General features: G+C 36.8%; 9 protein-coding genes across 9 annotated transcripts; 2 read left to right on the top strand and 7 right to left on the bottom strand.

Moving 5' to 3' along the window:
• Window positions 1–16: 16 nt before the first annotated feature.
• FDP41_005772 (uncharacterized protein) lies at window positions 17–2,168 on the bottom strand (the record flags this gene model as incomplete). The annotated part of the gene is made up of 3 exons (XM_044709333.1): window positions 17–1,250; window positions 1,318–1,547; window positions 1,725–2,168. The coding sequence occupies 3 exons, from the start codon at window positions 2,166–2,168 to the stop codon at window positions 17–19; spliced, it is 1,908 nt and encodes a 635-aa protein (XP_044559732.1).
• Window positions 2,169–2,308: 140 nt separating this feature from the next.
• On the bottom strand, window positions 2,309–3,859 carry FDP41_005771 (uncharacterized protein; the record flags this gene model as incomplete). Its single annotated transcript, XM_044709332.1, has 1 exon — window positions 2,309–3,859. One exon carries the CDS (start codon window positions 3,857–3,859, stop codon window positions 2,309–2,311), a length of 1,551 nt encoding a protein of 516 aa, XP_044559731.1.
• Window positions 3,860–3,996: 137 nt separating this feature from the next.
• On the top strand, window positions 3,997–4,530 carry FDP41_005770 (uncharacterized protein; the record flags this gene model as incomplete). The annotated part of the gene is made up of 1 exon (XM_044709331.1): window positions 3,997–4,530. The coding sequence occupies one exon, from the start codon at window positions 3,997–3,999 to the stop codon at window positions 4,528–4,530; it is 534 nt and encodes a 177-aa protein (XP_044559730.1).
• A 31-nt stretch (window positions 4,531–4,561) lies between these two features.
• FDP41_005769 (uncharacterized protein) lies at window positions 4,562–5,548 on the bottom strand (the record flags this gene model as incomplete). The annotated part of the gene is made up of 1 exon (XM_044709329.1): window positions 4,562–5,548. The coding sequence occupies one exon, from the start codon at window positions 5,546–5,548 to the stop codon at window positions 4,562–4,564; it is 987 nt and encodes a 328-aa protein (XP_044559729.1).
• Window positions 5,549–5,726: 178 nt separating this feature from the next.
• FDP41_005768 (uncharacterized protein) lies at window positions 5,727–8,364 on the bottom strand (the record flags this gene model as incomplete). Its single annotated transcript, XM_044709328.1, has 5 exons — window positions 5,727–6,966; window positions 7,022–7,329; window positions 7,383–7,490; window positions 7,548–8,020; window positions 8,160–8,364. The coding sequence occupies 5 exons, from the start codon at window positions 8,362–8,364 to the stop codon at window positions 5,727–5,729; spliced, it is 2,334 nt and encodes a 777-aa protein (XP_044559728.1).
• A 336-nt stretch (window positions 8,365–8,700) lies between these two features.
• On the bottom strand, window positions 8,701–10,494 carry FDP41_005767 (uncharacterized protein; the record flags this gene model as incomplete). Its single annotated transcript, XM_044709327.1, has 1 exon — window positions 8,701–10,494. The coding sequence occupies one exon, from the start codon at window positions 10,492–10,494 to the stop codon at window positions 8,701–8,703; it is 1,794 nt and encodes a 597-aa protein (XP_044559727.1).
• A 980-nt stretch (window positions 10,495–11,474) lies between these two features.
• FDP41_005766 (uncharacterized protein) lies at window positions 11,475–13,372 on the top strand (the record flags this gene model as incomplete). Its single annotated transcript, XM_044709326.1, has 3 exons — window positions 11,475–12,141; window positions 12,259–13,065; window positions 13,149–13,372. 3 exons carry the CDS (start codon window positions 11,475–11,477, stop codon window positions 13,370–13,372), a joined length of 1,698 nt encoding a protein of 565 aa, XP_044559726.1.
• Window positions 13,373–13,546: 174 nt separating this feature from the next.
• FDP41_005765 (uncharacterized protein) lies at window positions 13,547–15,151 on the bottom strand (the record flags this gene model as incomplete). Its single annotated transcript, XM_044709325.1, has 1 exon — window positions 13,547–15,151. One exon carries the CDS (start codon window positions 15,149–15,151, stop codon window positions 13,547–13,549), a length of 1,605 nt encoding a protein of 534 aa, XP_044559725.1.
• An 844-nt stretch (window positions 15,152–15,995) lies between these two features.
• FDP41_005764 (uncharacterized protein) lies at window positions 15,996–17,783 on the bottom strand (the record flags this gene model as incomplete). Its single annotated transcript, XM_044709324.1, has 2 exons — window positions 15,996–17,308; window positions 17,495–17,783. 2 exons carry the CDS (start codon window positions 17,781–17,783, stop codon window positions 15,996–15,998), a joined length of 1,602 nt encoding a protein of 533 aa, XP_044559724.1.
• Between the last annotated feature and the right edge of the window lie 265 nt (window positions 17,784–18,048).

Below are 18,048 nucleotides of genomic sequence, written 5' to 3'. Positions count from 1 at the left end.
TATGATTCTTATTGGTTTAGTAACTGATACCTTCAACAACTCTGCCCTTATTATCAATCCAGATCAAGTGAATGTAGTCATAGAACTCTTCCTTGATTTGCTTCTTAACTTCTTCATCCTTGATGCTTTCAATATATGCTTGCTTGGCGTTTTCAATGGTCTCAGTGGTGACTTTGTCGATAGAGATGACCTCTTCAGAGGGGAAGAATGGTCTACCATCCACACCTAACACAACTGGAATCCAATCAACTTTACGGTTTACATATCTAGTTGCCTTGTTCATTTCAGACTTGTATTCATCCATTAGAGGATCAAGTTCAGCCAATGATTCAGCTTCGACGATCTTGTGCATTAAGTTCGTTACTGGTTTTGCAAGTAAAATTGCAGATTCTTCTGGAGAAGCACCAACAACTGTTGGAATCATTGATGTGATTTGATGGTCTGTCTTGTGAATAAAGGTCCAATTCTCTTTGATTGCCGTGCTCAACACTTGAAGATATTCGTCCGTCAATTCAATGCTTCCATCTTCTTGTCTAAAGTTGTTGTTAATGTACTCATGAGCCTCAGCAAATGCTTTGAAAGAAGAAAGTTCTGATGCAATATCTTTTTCAGAAAGTCCTTGTTTTTTCAAACGTTCAGCATATTGGGCTGCCAATGATTCAGTTGTGTCGCTATATTTTTCAACACGTGGTCTGTAATTTCTGTCATTAAACACTGTCGAGTACAAGGCGTGAGAAAACTCAGTTAAAAGAGTGTTATATGATATTTTGAGTGATTCATCCAAGTCTCCATGCTCTGCAGCTCCTGCAACGTCAAATGCAATGGCACGTGCTTCCAAGTAATCACGTGTACTGATACCATGCTCGTCAAAATCTAATAATTTGTTATTTCTCTCAATATCTTCGTCAACTTGAGACAACCTTTGCAATTTACGAAGTTCAGCCTCATAAAGTGCTCTCTTTGGTGATTTACCTTCCAAACCATAAGTCAGTTTTGGTGAAATTGGGAGAGTAGCAGATGCTTGAACAGTGAAGCTTGGTCTTAAAGCCTTGTTAACACCAATCCAAAAGTCTTGCATTTTCTCTGATTCAGCTGCCCGTTTGTCCTCTGCAATATCCTCAAATACTACTTTTTGTAAAAATTCAATTGGAATGTCTTCCTTTATGTCCTTTACCTCATCGCTCTTAAATGATCTCATTGCATCGATAATGACGACTACTCTTCCAGGTTCGTTATTTGCATAGCATAGCCTATTGATATTTTAATATTACACGACAAGAGTCAAGTACTTAACGTCGGAATTGAGCTGATACTTACTTGATGAGCTTCTTGCAAATTTCGTTGGCCTGACTCATGTTTTTCTCATCAATTTTCAACTTGCTTATCATCATCTCTTTGAGAACGTACAAAGCACGAGGAAGGTGGTTGGCATTGATACAAACATTCATAAGATGAGTGAACGTAACCAAGTTTGGCTTCTTTCCTGTCTTCCTCATGTCATTGTAGATTTGAAAAGCATCACCGATGTGAGCAGCCTCTTTCTCCATCTAGACAAGTAAATACGAACATCATATTATGTTGAAAACAATTATAATTACATCATAAAAACAATAATAAAGTATCATCATGATTTGTTGTCATCATAGGATACGAAAGAACCAATTATCATCATCATACCATAATAAATATAAAAAACTATTTTCAACAAACACTCTAAAACATACAGATTTGATAAGAGCAGAATAGGCACGAACGTCCAAACCATGAGAACATCTATGATAGGCTTCAATAGCAGCCTGTGGGTTGAATTCTTTTGCTGCAGTGAAAATTTGTTGAATATATTCCTTGTTTCTTTCCGAGATGACTTGAGTCTTCTTGGTACCTGGAGCATTCACTTTTGTGTTATGCTCTTCAATCGCTTTTTTAGGAACAGCAGGATTGGGAGTCCATTTGTAGAACTTTTTAGCAGGCTTTCTTCTCGCATGGGGTGCCTTTCCAACTACAAATTTATCTTCATAGTCCTTGGTTGGTCTCCATGTCCAGTTGTTCAAATTTCTATGTTGAAAGGAATTCAAAGAGATGAGAGCCGATGATGAAACAGAAGAGGAATGAAGTTTAAGCGACTTGGCCGATGAGGAAAAAAATTTTGAAGCACCAGAAGAGAGCATTTTTTATGACAGTGTGGTTGAGTCGCTTGAGTGTTAGAGTTTTTGGTGGTCTTTCATCAATTATGTATTCTTGAGTGTGAGAATGTGTGGATCTAGATTCATTCACATTCTCGCTGTCTTTAGAAAATCGCTTCGCCATACTACAGAGAAGCATTATTCTTCAAAAAGGGAGACACCTTCGACATAATTTCCTCAATGCTCATGAATGCTTTGGAAAGTTGTTCAAACTCCTTGTTTTTCGTTTTGAAATTCTCTTCTTGTTCTGTAATTCGAGCAAGCTTTTCTTTCAATTTCAGTATTTTCTCTTCATGAATTTGTACTTGTTTGAGAAGCTTTTCATTTTCTGATTTAAGGGCTGCCATATCTCCCATAACATCTCGGTGCTCATTCTCTTTGTGAAGAGGACCTGTATTGTTACTTCGTTGAGGTGATGATCTTATGGGTGACTGTTTCGCTATGGGAGAATCAGAGATGTTGTGTTTTGAGATCAGAGAGTACGATGGAGAGTACGTTGTACATGGCCTCAGTTTTACGATCGTACATGAAAAAGTGTTGTACATTTCGCTCAGTCCTTTCTCCGTTCCTCGTTCATCGAAATTCATGAAAGGAAACAACCAATGTTTAAGCACTGTTGTCATGGATCTTAAACTCTTAGTAAAGCATATGCTAGCACCATGAGACACCCCATCTGTTTCTCTGGGATGTGAATCTGCCAATATGAACATTCCAGCGTTCATGTTGAAATATACAAGTATTGTTTCAGGCTGTTTTGTAAAAATGGCACAAACAGGTTTTTGAAGATGGTGTGAACAATTCTCGATTGTTTCAAGTGTTGACTTAAAAGAGGAACCTTTCACAGAATTTTGAACCTCGTGAACTAGTTCAAGATTGGAGTTCACTCTGTCATTCATACTATAGACCTCTTCAAAGGATAAATTGCCTAGTTTAGGGTCTTGCTGACATCCACTTTCAACAATTCTGTCAATTGCGGAGGCGTTCCATGCTCTTGGGTTTTCAGTGTCAACAACGCCATGCAACATTTGAACTGCAAATTCGCAAGCTACGGACGTGCATGCGTTTTTGCCATGAAAAGAGAATTGGTCTTTTAAGCTACTGACAAATGCCAAGTGATCGACCTTAACTCGTTGTGTAATATCATCGCTGTTTCTATAATGTGATGTAAATAATACATGATGTTTTGATGAATCGTGTTGTACTTCTTCAAACAGCTCGCTACATTTTCCTCCGCCATACATATGCTCTAAAAAGTATGAATAATTTGTGAATATTGTTCCACATATCTGGCATGAGTTTTCCGAATCTTCAGCAGATGATCGGCTCTGGAACGCTTTTTGAAACATTCTTGATGAATTTTTGGTTGGAGAAAGAGAAGGAAGAGATTCCGTTCTTTGAATTGGGCTCCTGTTTCCAACCGAATACTCGCCAAAGTTTGATGAATAATTGAAAGATGATTCATCCACAATCGATGAAATGTCCAATTTACTCAATTCTTCGTCATCATGATTCTGATCTTCCGAACTCGAATTTAATTCAGAGTAATAATAATTTCGTTGTTTTTGATACTGTTGTTGTTGAAGATGTTTTTGAGGAGATGCTTTGAATGATTCTGTTCTCTCTCTGAACTCTTCAGAATAAGGTGGAGTGGGCAGCAGTGAATGATATCGACTCATAGGAAGTTTTCTTTTTCATGAATTTTTTTTGTAATCAAGGTTAGGCGGGTGAATTCATCGACCGTTCAAATTATTATTATGATCAAATATTACTGTTATTATTAAATATTATCCACCTCATTTAGTCTCAACAAAAAATGACATCACACTCTTGGGTGGCACGATTCAAGTTATTAGTAGTGATTTCAGTGCTCTTGTTCGCTGTGAGTAGCTGCTGTCTGGTGGCTTCGGAACAACAGACTTTAGTTCCAAACCCACAACAACCACAACAACCACATACAGATCATAAACCAACTTCAACAACACCAAAAGAAATTTGCGAAACTGTTTCCGAATGTTTACCGTGTTCCGAAGAAGATTTGAAATCTCCTCATCGATATTGTGAAGCTACTAAATATTATCATGTGGTTGAGTGCAGAACAGAGCATGCCGGAGATTCAAAAGAAGTTAAAAAGACCACCACACGAGAGAGCTGCAGACCTGATATTATTTATACACCATACACGGTGCAAAATTTAATTCTTTTTGAATGTTCCTTGTTGGTTATTATTGTGTTGAGTGGTATTTTGTTTTATAGGAGGACAAAGAAGTTATCGGAAGAACAAAACGAGAGATATCGAAGATTGGTTCAATCAAGCTCATTATCTTCATCAACAGCTAGTAGTCGCTAGTTCGAAAGAATTAATTGATGAATGCATATTTCTATTCCTTTAGCCTATCTGCTGCAGTGGTGTTAATGTGGAACCACTTCTTTAAAAACTCATACGTATAGAATGTGATGCTAGTGGAAGGAATTGTATAAATTAATCGAGGTGTTATTCCTCTAAAAAATCCAGCAAATCCTTCATGTTTGAAAATTTTGACAACTGCATCTCGATATCCAGAGTAATGCGAATCTGCTGATATTTTGTGCTGTGTTTGTATCCGTGTTTTGATTACATCAAAAGGAAGTGTGACCACAGATGCAAACGATCCAGCTAAGGCTCCTCGAACAGCAGTGTAATCCTTCAAAATTGGTATTCCGAAATATTGTGATTTGTTTTTGATAAATTCATAACTTGAAAAATAGAGAAAGGAGAATGGTAAATCTCGGAGAAGTGTCACGGTATATCCAACAAACAAACCACGAATTCCTTTTGTCTCAATGATATATTTCACTGATTTCACAAGTCCTCTATTTTTTTGAACTGCTAATTGACCTTCCACTTGTAAATGTTGTTTCACAATATTAAAAGGTGTTTTGATTCCTGACTCTAATGCTCTTCCTGCAGCTCCCATTATTAATGACATGATTGCTCCCGTTTCAAAAACACTCTTTCCGCTCTTTCTTGCCTTCTCCGCACTTTGTCTGTATTTTTCGTAGGCAGTAAATGTGATGGCTGCTCCTGGCCCAATATAGAATAATCGTAGTGATAATCCTCTATAAATTCCGAAACCTTCGGTTTTAATCATATTATAAATGCAATGAAATGAATTCCGATAAATGGTATGAAAATTCGAATTGGCTCTTCTTTGAAATTGCATTCGGGTTTTGCAAACATCAACCGGATACATGATTGTTGCTGCTCCACACCGTGCCAAAGCTCCAGCCAGCATGGTATTTCGTGTCGTAGTTGTTGTGTGATGATCATCTTTTGAAGAAGAACCCTTTGTGTGATGATCCGAGGGGTGCTGTTGCGGTGATGACATTTTTTGCTCTTTTTGATTTGAGAATTGAGAGTGGCCAAATTAAATTGGCTTGTGTGAGCTGAGGTGAGAATCAATCACCACCCATAGAAAAAGTGCGAAATGAAAAGAGAATGAACTAAATTAAGCCTCAAGAGAAAGGACATAATTCATTGAATCACAAAACAAGAACACTTGTTAATCAATTTTGGTGATCGTTGGTAATGATACGAACTCCTCCAAGGTCACTAACCTTGAATTTTACGGAAGGACAGGAAATGAACATTAAATTCTTTCGAATACCAAATCGACTTTCAATCAATCTGATAATGTCAGGACCAAAACCTTTTTCGCTCTCAATGGCAACAAAATCTATTCTCATTCTTGGATAAATTTCATCTAAGGTTTTACAATCATTTCGCAATCGACTGATAAGTTTTTGTTGTTCGATATGTTCTTCTTCGCTCTTGGGAGTTTTATACACATGCACAATTTTGATCCAGTCTGTCAATTCATTTTCACGCACGTAAAGAACTGCCTTATTTAGCATTGAAATTGCATCATTCTTTGCAAAGTAAATGAAAGATTGACTGTTTACCTCCTTGGCCTGTTTTACCAAGAATTTTAGAATCTTATCAGTAACTGATTTAGCAATGTTCCACTCTTTGAGTTTGGAATACACGAGATAAATAATGAATTTCATAATTTTCACTCTCCAAAACATTGCTAAAACAGTAATGGCGCAAATTGAATAATAAATAAAGAAATATTTCAAATATTCTGGATTTTCCAAAATGTTTGCCAATAAAGCAGTTCCAACACCTATGATTGCAACTACTATCACTGATTTTTTAGCTCTTCTATCTCTCTTAATCTGTCCTCTCTTGTACTTGAGCAAAAAGTCACCCATTGCAAAAAGCATCATGACAGAAAGGAAAGCAATAGTATAAACTCCAGAAAGAGCGTCAATGTCACCATTCAAAATAGTTACCATGGAGGCGCAAAGCACAAAGAAAAGTATAATGATAAAGTGGTTTGTTTTTCGGAACGAGTTGACTTGAAGGAAAAATGAAGGAAGAGCTCTGTCCATAGCCATTTGGCGAACCAATCCTACAATACCAACATAAGCAGTCAATACACCGCCACTAAGAACCAAAGCGGCATCAAACGAAAGTAAAATTTGAAGCCAAGTACCGGCAGAAGCCCTACCAACTTGAGAAAGTAAGCTGGCGTTTTGTTTAGGATCTGAAAGTTGAGAAAGTGGAAGAGCACAGAGCGAAATAAAGCAGAGAACTGGGTTGAAAAATGATACCAATGACCACATATTTCTCAGCGTTTTTGGGAACACTCCTGGTTTTTGTTGCTCAATAAAATTAGCACTGCTTTCAAAGCCAGTCACACCTAACATGGCAGCTCCAAAACCAAAGAAAATGGATTTAGCTCTAAATAAAACCAATAAATTGAATGAGAAATAAATCAAATGATAGCACAACTTACATTCCCAATGCAGAGAATGATGCACTACTGAGTTGCCAGTTTCTCTGAAGCATTTCAAATCCATTAGTAGCTGAAACATATAAAAACCCATAAACAGTCAATATTGAGAGTGAAGCAATGTGGAATACAAAAATGATGGCAGCAGCAAAAGCGCTTTCAGAAATTCCAATAAGGTTTAAAAATGCAAAAATACCAAGTAAAATAACAGTGGATGGTATGAGAGGAATCTGTTCACAGTATGGAATATTTTTCAAATATTCAATGGCTGATGTTCCTGAAACAACAGCTGTTGCAATGTATGAGATAATCTATTTACGGAACGAAAATTAATCCTAAGTGCTAAACAATCAAAAATACGTACCGTTAAGCATGCTGCTAACGATGCAGTTTTCTTTGATGTGGTGTTCAGAAGCAAGGTATAACTAGCACCATTCAAAGTAATTGCAGAGCCCACTTCAGCATAAATAGACTATAAATTTGCCGTCACCCTTTGGTCACAAAATGATTACACTATCGTTCAACATACCCTAAACAAAAATAGTAAAAAGCTCACCATTAGTAGACAAATAGGTGCCCAAATTCCAGCATAACTGATACAGACACCAATGACGTACAAGCATGAGCTTGTAATGTCATTACCACAAATTGCTGTAGCAAATAACTCTCCTAATTTATGTCCCTTCTTTGGTTTTAATGATTCTGGAACAATTTGAGGTTTAGCGTCAGCCCTCTGAACATGAAGCTCTGCGCTTCCATCATCAACAATAGGATTTTCGTCACTTCCTCTACAACCTCTGAAACAAGATGTCATAAAATCTAAACTAGGGCACCACCTCTGATAAAAAGTCTTGTTCTTTTGTTCTAACTCCCATTCGGTTAGAGCTTGTTCATGTTCTTTCAACATTTCACTTTCTTGCATTTCACAAAAAGTACCCTCAGAATTTTTCAGATTCCACTGCAGGAATGATGATTGAGTTGTCGACGATGCCATTTGTTGAACTAAACCATACGAGTCGAAAAATGGAAAATCAATGATTTTTTCATCACAAAAGATTACACAAATAGTTCATATTTTCATCCAAACGGGAAAATTGTTATCATGATAGTTGTAACATTGAATTATTCAATAAAAACCCACCTTCCTGCTGGCCATAGTAATTTATAGAACCTCGCTCGTCCGATGTTGATGCTGGGGTAAAACCATTGTTGCTGCCTCCAAGCAATGCTGAATGTTCATCATGATAATTTCCGTTCGTTATTGAAGTGTCCTGATGATGATACGGGGAAGCAAAATTGTTGTTGTTATTATAATTGTGGTCGAAAGAAGATGATGAGGAAGGCATTTTTTCTTTCGGAGTTTGGCCTTTTTGTTGGAGGGTGAATGAGATTTAGAATTTCAACGTTCTTGTTATCACCAATATGGATGTGTTACATTTCATCCAGACACAACATTTCAATATAAAAGGATAAATGATTGATGAAATTTCCAAATTCGAATGAATTGAACAAGTTTTATGAGAGAGTTGTTTTTACAATTTCCTAGAGGTTTGCTTCATATCACACACACACGCGATGATGATGAAAGAACAAGAAGAACAAGTGAGTTGATGTCATCCCTTGTGTTCTCTATCATGCATTGCGAACATGCCAATGAGAATCTCAATCGTTTGGTGTTGTGATTATTGTTGTTGTGTTCGTCGTCGAGTAATGGCCACCTTTAAATTTGCTGGTTTCAAGGTGAGTCCCATTTGTTCAATCACAGGATCCACTGTTTCATCGTTGAGCAATGTGAAGTTGCATTCCTTCAATAATTGAATCAAGACAGAGATGATTTCAAATTGTGCAAATTTAAAGCCAATACATCGTCGATTACCGAATGAGAATGGAATCCAAGTGCCTTGATTTTGAGCTTGTTCTTTCAATTCTTTGGTTGCAAATCGTTCTGGATCAAACTTGTTGGCATTCTCCCAATAGTTTTCATTCAAATTGAGACCCATGATGTGAATATTGACATGAGTACCCTTAGGAATGTCATATTTACCGATACGAACGTTCTTATTGAGAACAACCTTATCCACTTGGAATGTTGGACAATGCACACGTAAGGTCTCCATAATCACTGCATTCAAATATTGGAAATCATGATACATGTCGTAGGTGAAAGTTTTGGTTCCATTCTCCAGTAAACGTTCAATCTCATCCTGACACTTTCTCTGCACATCAGAATTCTTTGCGAGTTCATAAATTAACCATTGGAGAGTGGATGCAGTGGTTTCATAACCTGCCAACAACACCACAAAAGCATTGCTCTTCATTTCCTGATCGGTCAATAATTGATCCCTTAAATTAGCCTTCACTAATAAACTCAGTAGATCCTTCTTTTCCAAGTCGGAATCGAAGAATTGTTCCTTCTCTTCATTTGTACTCAATGATGAAATGGTGATTCCAAATTCCTTCTTTCGATCTGCAATGATTTGATCCAACACTTGTTCCGTTGCTTTCAAACCTTTTTCAATTCCCGTGTATTTCAAGAGCCATTGATACAACCATGGATGTTCATGCTCATCGACAAATCTTCTCAAAATCAAAGCTCTTGCCAAAGCCACTTCCATATGATGCAAAAACTCTTCTCCTTGAGACTTCTCTTCCTCACTCAATACATGTTTCTTACGTTCCGAATCGGAAAATAAGGCTGTCTTGGTCAGTCCATAGCCAGCATTCAACAAGACATTCATGGTCACTTCAGCCATTTCATTTCCATCGAATAGGACAGAGTTTGGAGGTAATACATTGGAGAGTGGAGTTTTGCTGTTGGATGATGATGATGACTCACTGTTCGTCGACAATTTTCCAAAGTTGGAAGCATTTTCCTTCTCCTCCTCTTCATTCGGATGTTGTTGCATCTTTCTGAACCATCTCTCGAGTAACATTTGAGCAGTATCATTCGATACTTGCACCACGTATTCTAAATTACGAGTGGAGAAGGCAGGCGAACAAGCCTTGTGATGTTTCTTCCAGGACTCTGTATTCTTAGCGCTTACAATATTCTCTCCAAAGATATCAAAGATTTCATAGTGTTGTGGTTTTCCAATGTTGTGGCCCAATGAAACAGTTGCTTGTTTGATGTAATCAGCACCCATCAGCCAAACCATATTTTGTGCAACCATGGACATTCTGAATATGCCATTCTCTGAATCTCCAATCTTTTTAGCACAATTTAAAACACCTCTCACGTCCGAATAATTACAAATGGGAGAAATCAGAGGGATATGAAAGGGAGCAAATGCCACTTGCCAAGATCCAGGAATGTGTTTGACGAGAGAATAATTTCGGTAGATTTGATAAAACATTCGCAAACAATAGAGAACAATAATTGCTACAGAAGCAAGTGCACACCATAGAGAAGTGGTTGTGATGATGGACAGAAAGGAATCACCCAAGAACGGTGTTGGCGACAATAACCACTGGCTCATGTTTTCAGAAGGGAACGTGTTGATGACAATTGTCAGGATGAAGTGTTTTTTTGTATTGTGAATGAAAAGGTGTATTGCATCCAAAGAGGTTCTTGGTGTTCTCAGTGACCTTTGGCAGAATTGATGCCTAGATGTGGCAGCGCCTGTCCAAATAAGATTTTATGACGTTTGGACAATTTCTCTATGCATTTTTTTGTTCAAAAAAGTGAGAATTTGGAAAAAAGAGAGGGTCATCATGTTGAAAGTTTGTTTGTTTGTTCGTGAGTTATCGATAACAGCGATTGCAAAAACATTCATGGATCCTGTAGAACCACCAAACCACTTTTTCTGTTGATTATATTTTGTGCGTACAATAATATAAATACTATTTAGTAAATTTTGTTTTTAAAATGAACGTCCGCCCGTCTAGCTCAGTCGGTAGAGCGCAAGACTCTTAATCTTGTGGTCGTGGGTTCGAGCCCCACGGTGGGCGAAAGAAATTTTGTTTTTTTCTCTTTTTGTCTTTTAGTGACCAAAGAAGGTCTAATGCTAATGATCAAGAATGTTTGATAGAATCATTGATAGATTGGTCCAAAAAAGCAACAATAAAAGCCAGTCTGGTCAGACCACAAACGCGGGTTATCATAAACTTTTTATCCCATTGATTGATGACAGAAACGACCAAATCAAATACTCAAAATCAAAACAAAAACACAACCACTTGCATTTCAGCTCTGATTCAATTGTCACCGACAACCTTTCAAACGAATCGCATCCACCATTTTGTTTCAACATCCGCAACATCAAATTCTTCCACTCTTTTGATTCTTCCAAAAAATCACTCAACCACAACACCAACCCACCAATAATACATTCCAATACAAACCCAAAGTGCATCCCTCTCCTATCATCATCATCCACAATCAATCAATTAAATCTAACCGATGGGACAAGCTCAAATGTTTCCCTGCTACTCGGAATCGAGCATGAGTCGATCCGAAATGATACAAAATCGTTTGGATCGAGGAGAAGGTCTTGAACACTTTGAAATGACTCCCGAGCAAATACAACACTATCAAATTTTGTGCCTCAATAAGAACAAGTCTTTTTTCACGACGACTACGACTACGGCTATGACCACGACGAGTGGTAGCAATAGTGGTGCATGGATACAACAACAACAACCATCAACAACAACACCTTCCAATCTCCATCCCAATTCGGGAATTCATCATCTCACGACGACAAGTACAACGAACAACGGATCTGCTCCGAATACTACTACTACTACTACTTCCTTGTCATCCATGAACAAGAACCTTTCTGTTTCTCCACCAACACCATCATCCATGATTCATAGTCATTCACAACCTAATATTATGGATTCAACAACAATCATCATGGCGCAATCATCATTCACCAGCAATGGCGGAGGAGGAGCTTCTTCGATCATCGTTAGAAATAATTACTTGCTATTTCCATCTGCCTCTTTGGTGAACTTGACAAGCTTGACAGGAAATACTTCGTACTTGTCATTACCTATTCCTCAACTGTGTTCCTTTAACAAGGCCATGGAAATATTGGAGAATGCTTGGGATGAAGATGTTTTGACAAGTGAGGAAAAGGATGCAATCACTTGTTTCAAACAAACGAAACGATCTTTTACTGGTAGGTTATTGAAGCGACTAGAAAGATGACCCAGCTTTTTTCCCCTTTGTTATCATCAACAACTCGTTGATCCGAATTTGGAATTAATTCAACTACATGTAACGTCACAACATGCAGGTAATGAAAATGTATCCAATGCAGAGCTACAAAATTTGGTGTGCGCCGATCGATTCTTATTGGATGTATTCCTTCCTATGAATCAATTAATGAATGAAAATGCCACAACAAGTAGTCTCACGATTGGATTAGTATTTTTGAAAGATTTCAATACAATCGGAGAGGAACGAGCAGGTATACTTCCGCTTGCTCTCCAAGTTGGACCTGCAATTCTTTACTGGTCAGCATCTAGGCATGTGGTTTGTGACCTTCGAACAAATACTGAGAGAAAGAAACTCAAATTAATACCCATTGCAAGAATTGAGGGAACAAGAAAAGTGGCAATAGCGTTAGCAACGATTGCCAAAACTTGCTGTCGATTTAATGGAAAACAATATTATGATGAGATAACATGTAATGGACAACACTTTATTTCAACAGTTTTATCTAAACTCAATTTAGAAGGAAGTATGCTCACTCGTACGCATTTTCAAAATGGAGGATATTTTGAGGACTTGAAGCGAGGTCAATACAAAACGGTCTATTTCTATTCGAAGAGTATTAAAGAAATTATCAAGGATACAATTGAGATTAACAAGGACAATCCAAAATGGAGAGAAGAATGCGCTGCCACTATTCACGTTCCTGTCGAGGATATTAATTATTTTTTGGACAATGATTTGATTCATTTCACAAGTCGGTCACTTTTAGACAAATTTGGCCTAGCGATTTCACATTTTTCAATCATTGGTGGTTTTTCTGAAAAATATAGTAAGGAACGATCAACTGATATTGACAATTACTGGGTGAGCGAAGCAGGAAGAGAGGGTAAGTGTTATTATTGAGCTTGCAAACTAAGGTTCAACAATCGATTGTTGTCGTTTATGAAATATTTCATCACCATTGTTAAGATTATGACTTTCTTCATGTTTATGACAAATTTTTTGACAGTCAACTCACTGAGGATCCAACCAATCCCAAATACCTACCATTCCAAAATACTTCCTTTTTCTTTTTTGATGACGATTCTATGACCACTGGAAGTGGCTTAATGAAACAGTCTCCTCTGGGCGAACTACAAAAGAACTACAGAATTGCAATTCCATCAAGAAGAAAAATTAAAATGGAAGAATAGAGAGGATTTTGACTCTAAAAGAGTTCATTATTATTCTCTTAGTGCAATCTAACTTTAAATTTTGTACAAACCAAAACTAAATGTTCTTTGTGAGACGATGTCATCTAGTGAATCTTTGGGAATCAAAGGATCTTTTCCGCGTATGCCAATTTATGCATTTTTGGAAAATTGACATTACACATGGTCATACTTGCATCGAGATGCCTTAAATAACACTCCATACACAAAATTAGGATAATGATAGACTTCTTCCATCGTTCGATTCAATTGTCGTTGCACCAATTGCTCATCATAACCGTATTTCGCAATGGGAGTTTCCCTGAAAAAGGTACTTTGATCGACATGAGAGGCAATACAGGCCCTCTTGTGTTGCATTCTTCTCAAAAACAAGGCATGATTTCCAAATTGTGAACCACACACTCCCGACACAAAGAGATCTACTTTCAAGCTCATAAAGAATGCATAGAGTGAATTGTAGTAAATATTGCCAATATGTGTTGGTCCAATAATGTCCGTTTGTGTGAAAAGGAATGCTCCGAGTTGGTCGAAAACTTTTTGAGAAGGGAATTTCTCTTCGTCCGTACTGATGAAATGTTGAAAACCATAACCAATGACCATAATGGAATCTCCTTTCTGAACCTTGACATCGTTTTTGAGGAAATTCACCCAATCAAATGTGTTGTTCATCAAAGGTAATCGTTGACATGTAAAATACATTTTCGTCTCTTGTTCGGAAGGCATTTGAACATGAATGACAATGGTTCTATTACTTGTAGTATCCACATGAAACTTCTTCTTAATAGCTTCTTTTCTTAAATATTCCAAAAAGTAATCAATTGTTGCAGACATTTTTTTGTTGGGTTCCAATTGTAAATACATTTCTGAATATAATTGAAATTCAGGAGGTAATATTGGATTGTACCAAGCATAAACTCTTCCTAAATTGATGACCTTAGATAAATCGTTGTCTTTTTGAGTTTTCACTATTGAATTGTAAAATGTAAACTTGCTAGAGCTCGCTTCTTCAAACGAGTGGAATGTATAATAATCCATATTCACTGCTTCTTCTATTTTTGTGTTAATGTCAGACATCAACTTGTCGTCACGCTCCATTTCTTCCACACGATACCTGCATTTCTTGCTCACAATTGTCACTAAATGTTGTAACATGCTTTCTTTCTCAGAGTTATTTTCTGCAATCAAGATTGTGAGTAATTCTCTTCGAGTTGAATTGTCATTGATCAATTCATTTCTAATACAATCCATTTCTCCAAATTCAAGTGCTGTGATCATATTCACAGAATTTCCATCCAATTCCACTCGTTTTTGAAGTAATTGAAGAAAAAAATCACGATTCAATCGATGCCATGGAAAATCCAATCTTGGAAATTGATTTTCCATCTTGTCTTGATTTGTCCAAAACACATCTTCAATTCTTGAATAATTGACTTGTGTGGTGATTCGTTGCCAAACTTGTTTCGATCCAACAAGTTTGGAGAATTTGTCAAAATTAAACAATTTAGAAAATGGAAGATAATGTCCACATGAACACAAAGTAAACGATCCAGACACACATAAATTTGGTTCTAACATGGCCACCACTTTCGATCCAAAACCTTCCACTTGATCATCTTTCTGAGAATTTACCAAATTTTGAAAATGCAAGTTTAAAAACACACATTGAATCATTTCATACAATTGATTGGTCAATCCACATCTCAATCCAAAACCATTCTCCCTATTTTGACATGTCACCACTCGTGTTCGGCTATAAATCATATCGGAGAGCAACTTTCCAAGTGAGACATTAAAACTTTCTGTTGTGAAAATATTTCTCATCAACGTTGTTGAAACCATTACATTCCATTCTTTTTTCAATGCATTCATCGCTTGTTCGCTCTTTGTGATATCCAACAAGGCATTCAGGATGATTTGTATTCCAGGTTTTGTTTGTTGTTGATGATGAGAAGGATGATGCAAAAGGTTTTCTCCGTTTTTGTTGTTGATGTTTCGATGATGAAACGAATTGAACAAGATAAGAAGAATATAAAGAGCAATCGTGATGATGATGAAATAAAAACACTTTCGGGATAATGAGTATCGTTGTGATTTCAACATGAGACAAGACGAGAAGGAGAAGGATTATTTTTCATTCGAACGTGTGACAGACATCAAATGTCGGAGAGATTCATCTCCCAAACAATTTATCCTCAAGCTTGTTCTATTGAAAAGCTTTTTATCAAAGCTGAAAAGCAGGTTTTCAATAGAACGCAAAGTGTTGTGAATTTATTCTCGTTATACTCTTGAGATGGAAAATCCAAGATTGGATTTTCCTTGCTTTTTGAATTCTTTATTTTTGCATGCACTACAAATTAGCAGGCTGGCAGTAGAAATGTCGCTAGTTTCTAAAATCAATAACAATAAATAATTGTGATCTCGACCTTAGAGGGATTTCTGTTTTGCATATCGTCATCTCATTTTACAGGTATTTATTTCGCTTGACGTCCCTCTTGTCACCTCTTATCATGCATGAATTGTAATTTCACAAATTCACAATGTTCCGAAAGAGTAAACAATATAAAATTCGTTTGTTAATTTAAGGAAGGACTAATGGGTTTGTGGTTCACAAATTTCTATATCTTTTTAAAAGTGCCTTCACGACTTGATGGAACATGAGTTTCAATGGTAATTTGAAATTACAATTTTCATATAAATGAGGTGCTGGTTGAAATTTGCATTGTGCTTGACCATTATTAAGTTCCATAATATCCAACATTTGAACATTTGGTAATGAAGAAAGAACCATCCATCCATGAGAGGTATAACACTGAATTTCTCTTTTCAATCTCTTGCATTGAGGTGACACAAAAACAGTAGTATCTTCACGGAAGAATATGGAATAATAAGCAGCACTTCCTTGATCTGTAATGTAAACATCAACATTGGAAAAGTAATGAATTTGGTCAACAATATTTGGAAATGAAGAAAGATCAATAGTTTCAATTCGTAATTTTCTCTGTTGTTTGTTATTTTTCGAATAGATTCTTGAAGAATGAATTAATTGTTGAACGGATGGATGTTTGGGTAGTTCTTTTTGTAAGTAATCTTTGAGTTGGTCAGCATTGACAAGAGCTTGACCGTGACGTGCTTTTACATCTTTTTTGTGAATCACAACCGTAATATCTTTTTCGAGCAAGTAATTTCTGAATTGTCGCTTTTTTTTCTGATGAGAATTCATTGTGTTGAATTCCTGATCGTATGGAAATATTCTTAAATTTCTATAAACTAATTCTCGTATTTTCATGAATAGAGCTTCTTTTCCATAAGGAAATAATATCAAATTGCTGACAGTATAACCCATATAAATATTTGAAAAACAAGAATCAAGTGTCATGGATGAAATTTCTTCCTGGTGTGAAATTGGATCTTTTTCTGACTCTTTTAGGATACGACATGGAGCATTTTCAATCCTCCAAATTCCATCTCTTCGACAGAGCTGTAAAACCGATTGATTACTCAAGAGTGACATGGTCAATAACGAAACACGTTCTGCCTGTCTTGAATCGTATTGATAAGCTCCTCTCCAATTTTCTCCTTTCAAATCATAGAGATCATCCAAAAACAAAATGTAATGATCGTTCAATGTTTCAATTTCTGAAGGTTTAAAATTCATCATTAAGCCCATAATCATTGCAAAGGATTCTGAGAAAAGGTGACCAACATTTCCAGCTGCATATCGTTGGAGAGCATACACTGGTTTTTCATAATAGGTAAAATTTGGAGAGAGTTCAATGGGCACATATTTGATTTCTTCTTCGACTTGAGATAGGCAAACAGGATCGTTCCAATCATCATCACTATTGCAAGAATTTTCTTTTTTGTGGATTGTTCTCACAAATGCTTTTGTGTGGCGTTTTTGCGAACGATCAATCAGGACTAAATCTCCATTCACATTTCGAATGTGAAAATTTCCTCAATTCGAATCAATCGTAGATCCCTGTACAAATACCCATGGCTTGGATGAATTTAACTCATTGATATCAACTCTGTGAAGTATTCGATCATTGGATTGAAACAACACAAATTCACCACTTTGAGTGAGACATAAATTTTCAAATTTACAAGAGGCCATTAAAGTATCTGGAGGTGTATAGTAAGATTTATCATTGAGGTTCGGAACTAGATGGAGTTTTGGGATGAGACTATAACGATTGCATTGATAACTTCCGAAATGAATTTTTCGAAAATGTTCTTTGTGTGTGGAGGTAGTGGTTGCAGTTGTCCATGTCACACACGAGTGAAAAAGCAAGCACGAAAAGAGGAAAAAGAAGAAGGTAATCCTGTTGTTGATGGTGGTGGATGATCGACGTTGTCGTGTGAAGAGTCTCCGTCTCTGATTGCAGTACTGCATTTTTTTGATGGCAAGTGACACTTTTGGAGTTGACATGACTCTTACTATCATCTCACGTGTACAACAACGACAGTCGACAGACCTTGTATCCATTAAACTTCCTATCAGTCAATCCAATCCTAAAATCCGATCTATTTAAATTCCTCATCCAAATGCATGAGACACACTTTCTGTGTAAGTACTACCCGAATATTACAATTCGTTCGTGTTTCTTTTCACGAGGCTTTAAATGTTGTAACAGAAAGAAAAATATAACGCGTTGAAT

Source organism: Naegleria fowleri (genome assembly GCF_008403515.1).
Source record: "Naegleria fowleri strain ATCC 30894 chromosome Unknown tig48, whole genome shotgun sequence".
NCBI classification, from domain to species: domain Eukaryota; phylum Heterolobosea; class Eutetramitea; order Acrasida; family Naegleriidae; genus Naegleria; species Naegleria fowleri.
This window is presented reverse-complemented; position numbering and strand designations above follow the sequence as displayed.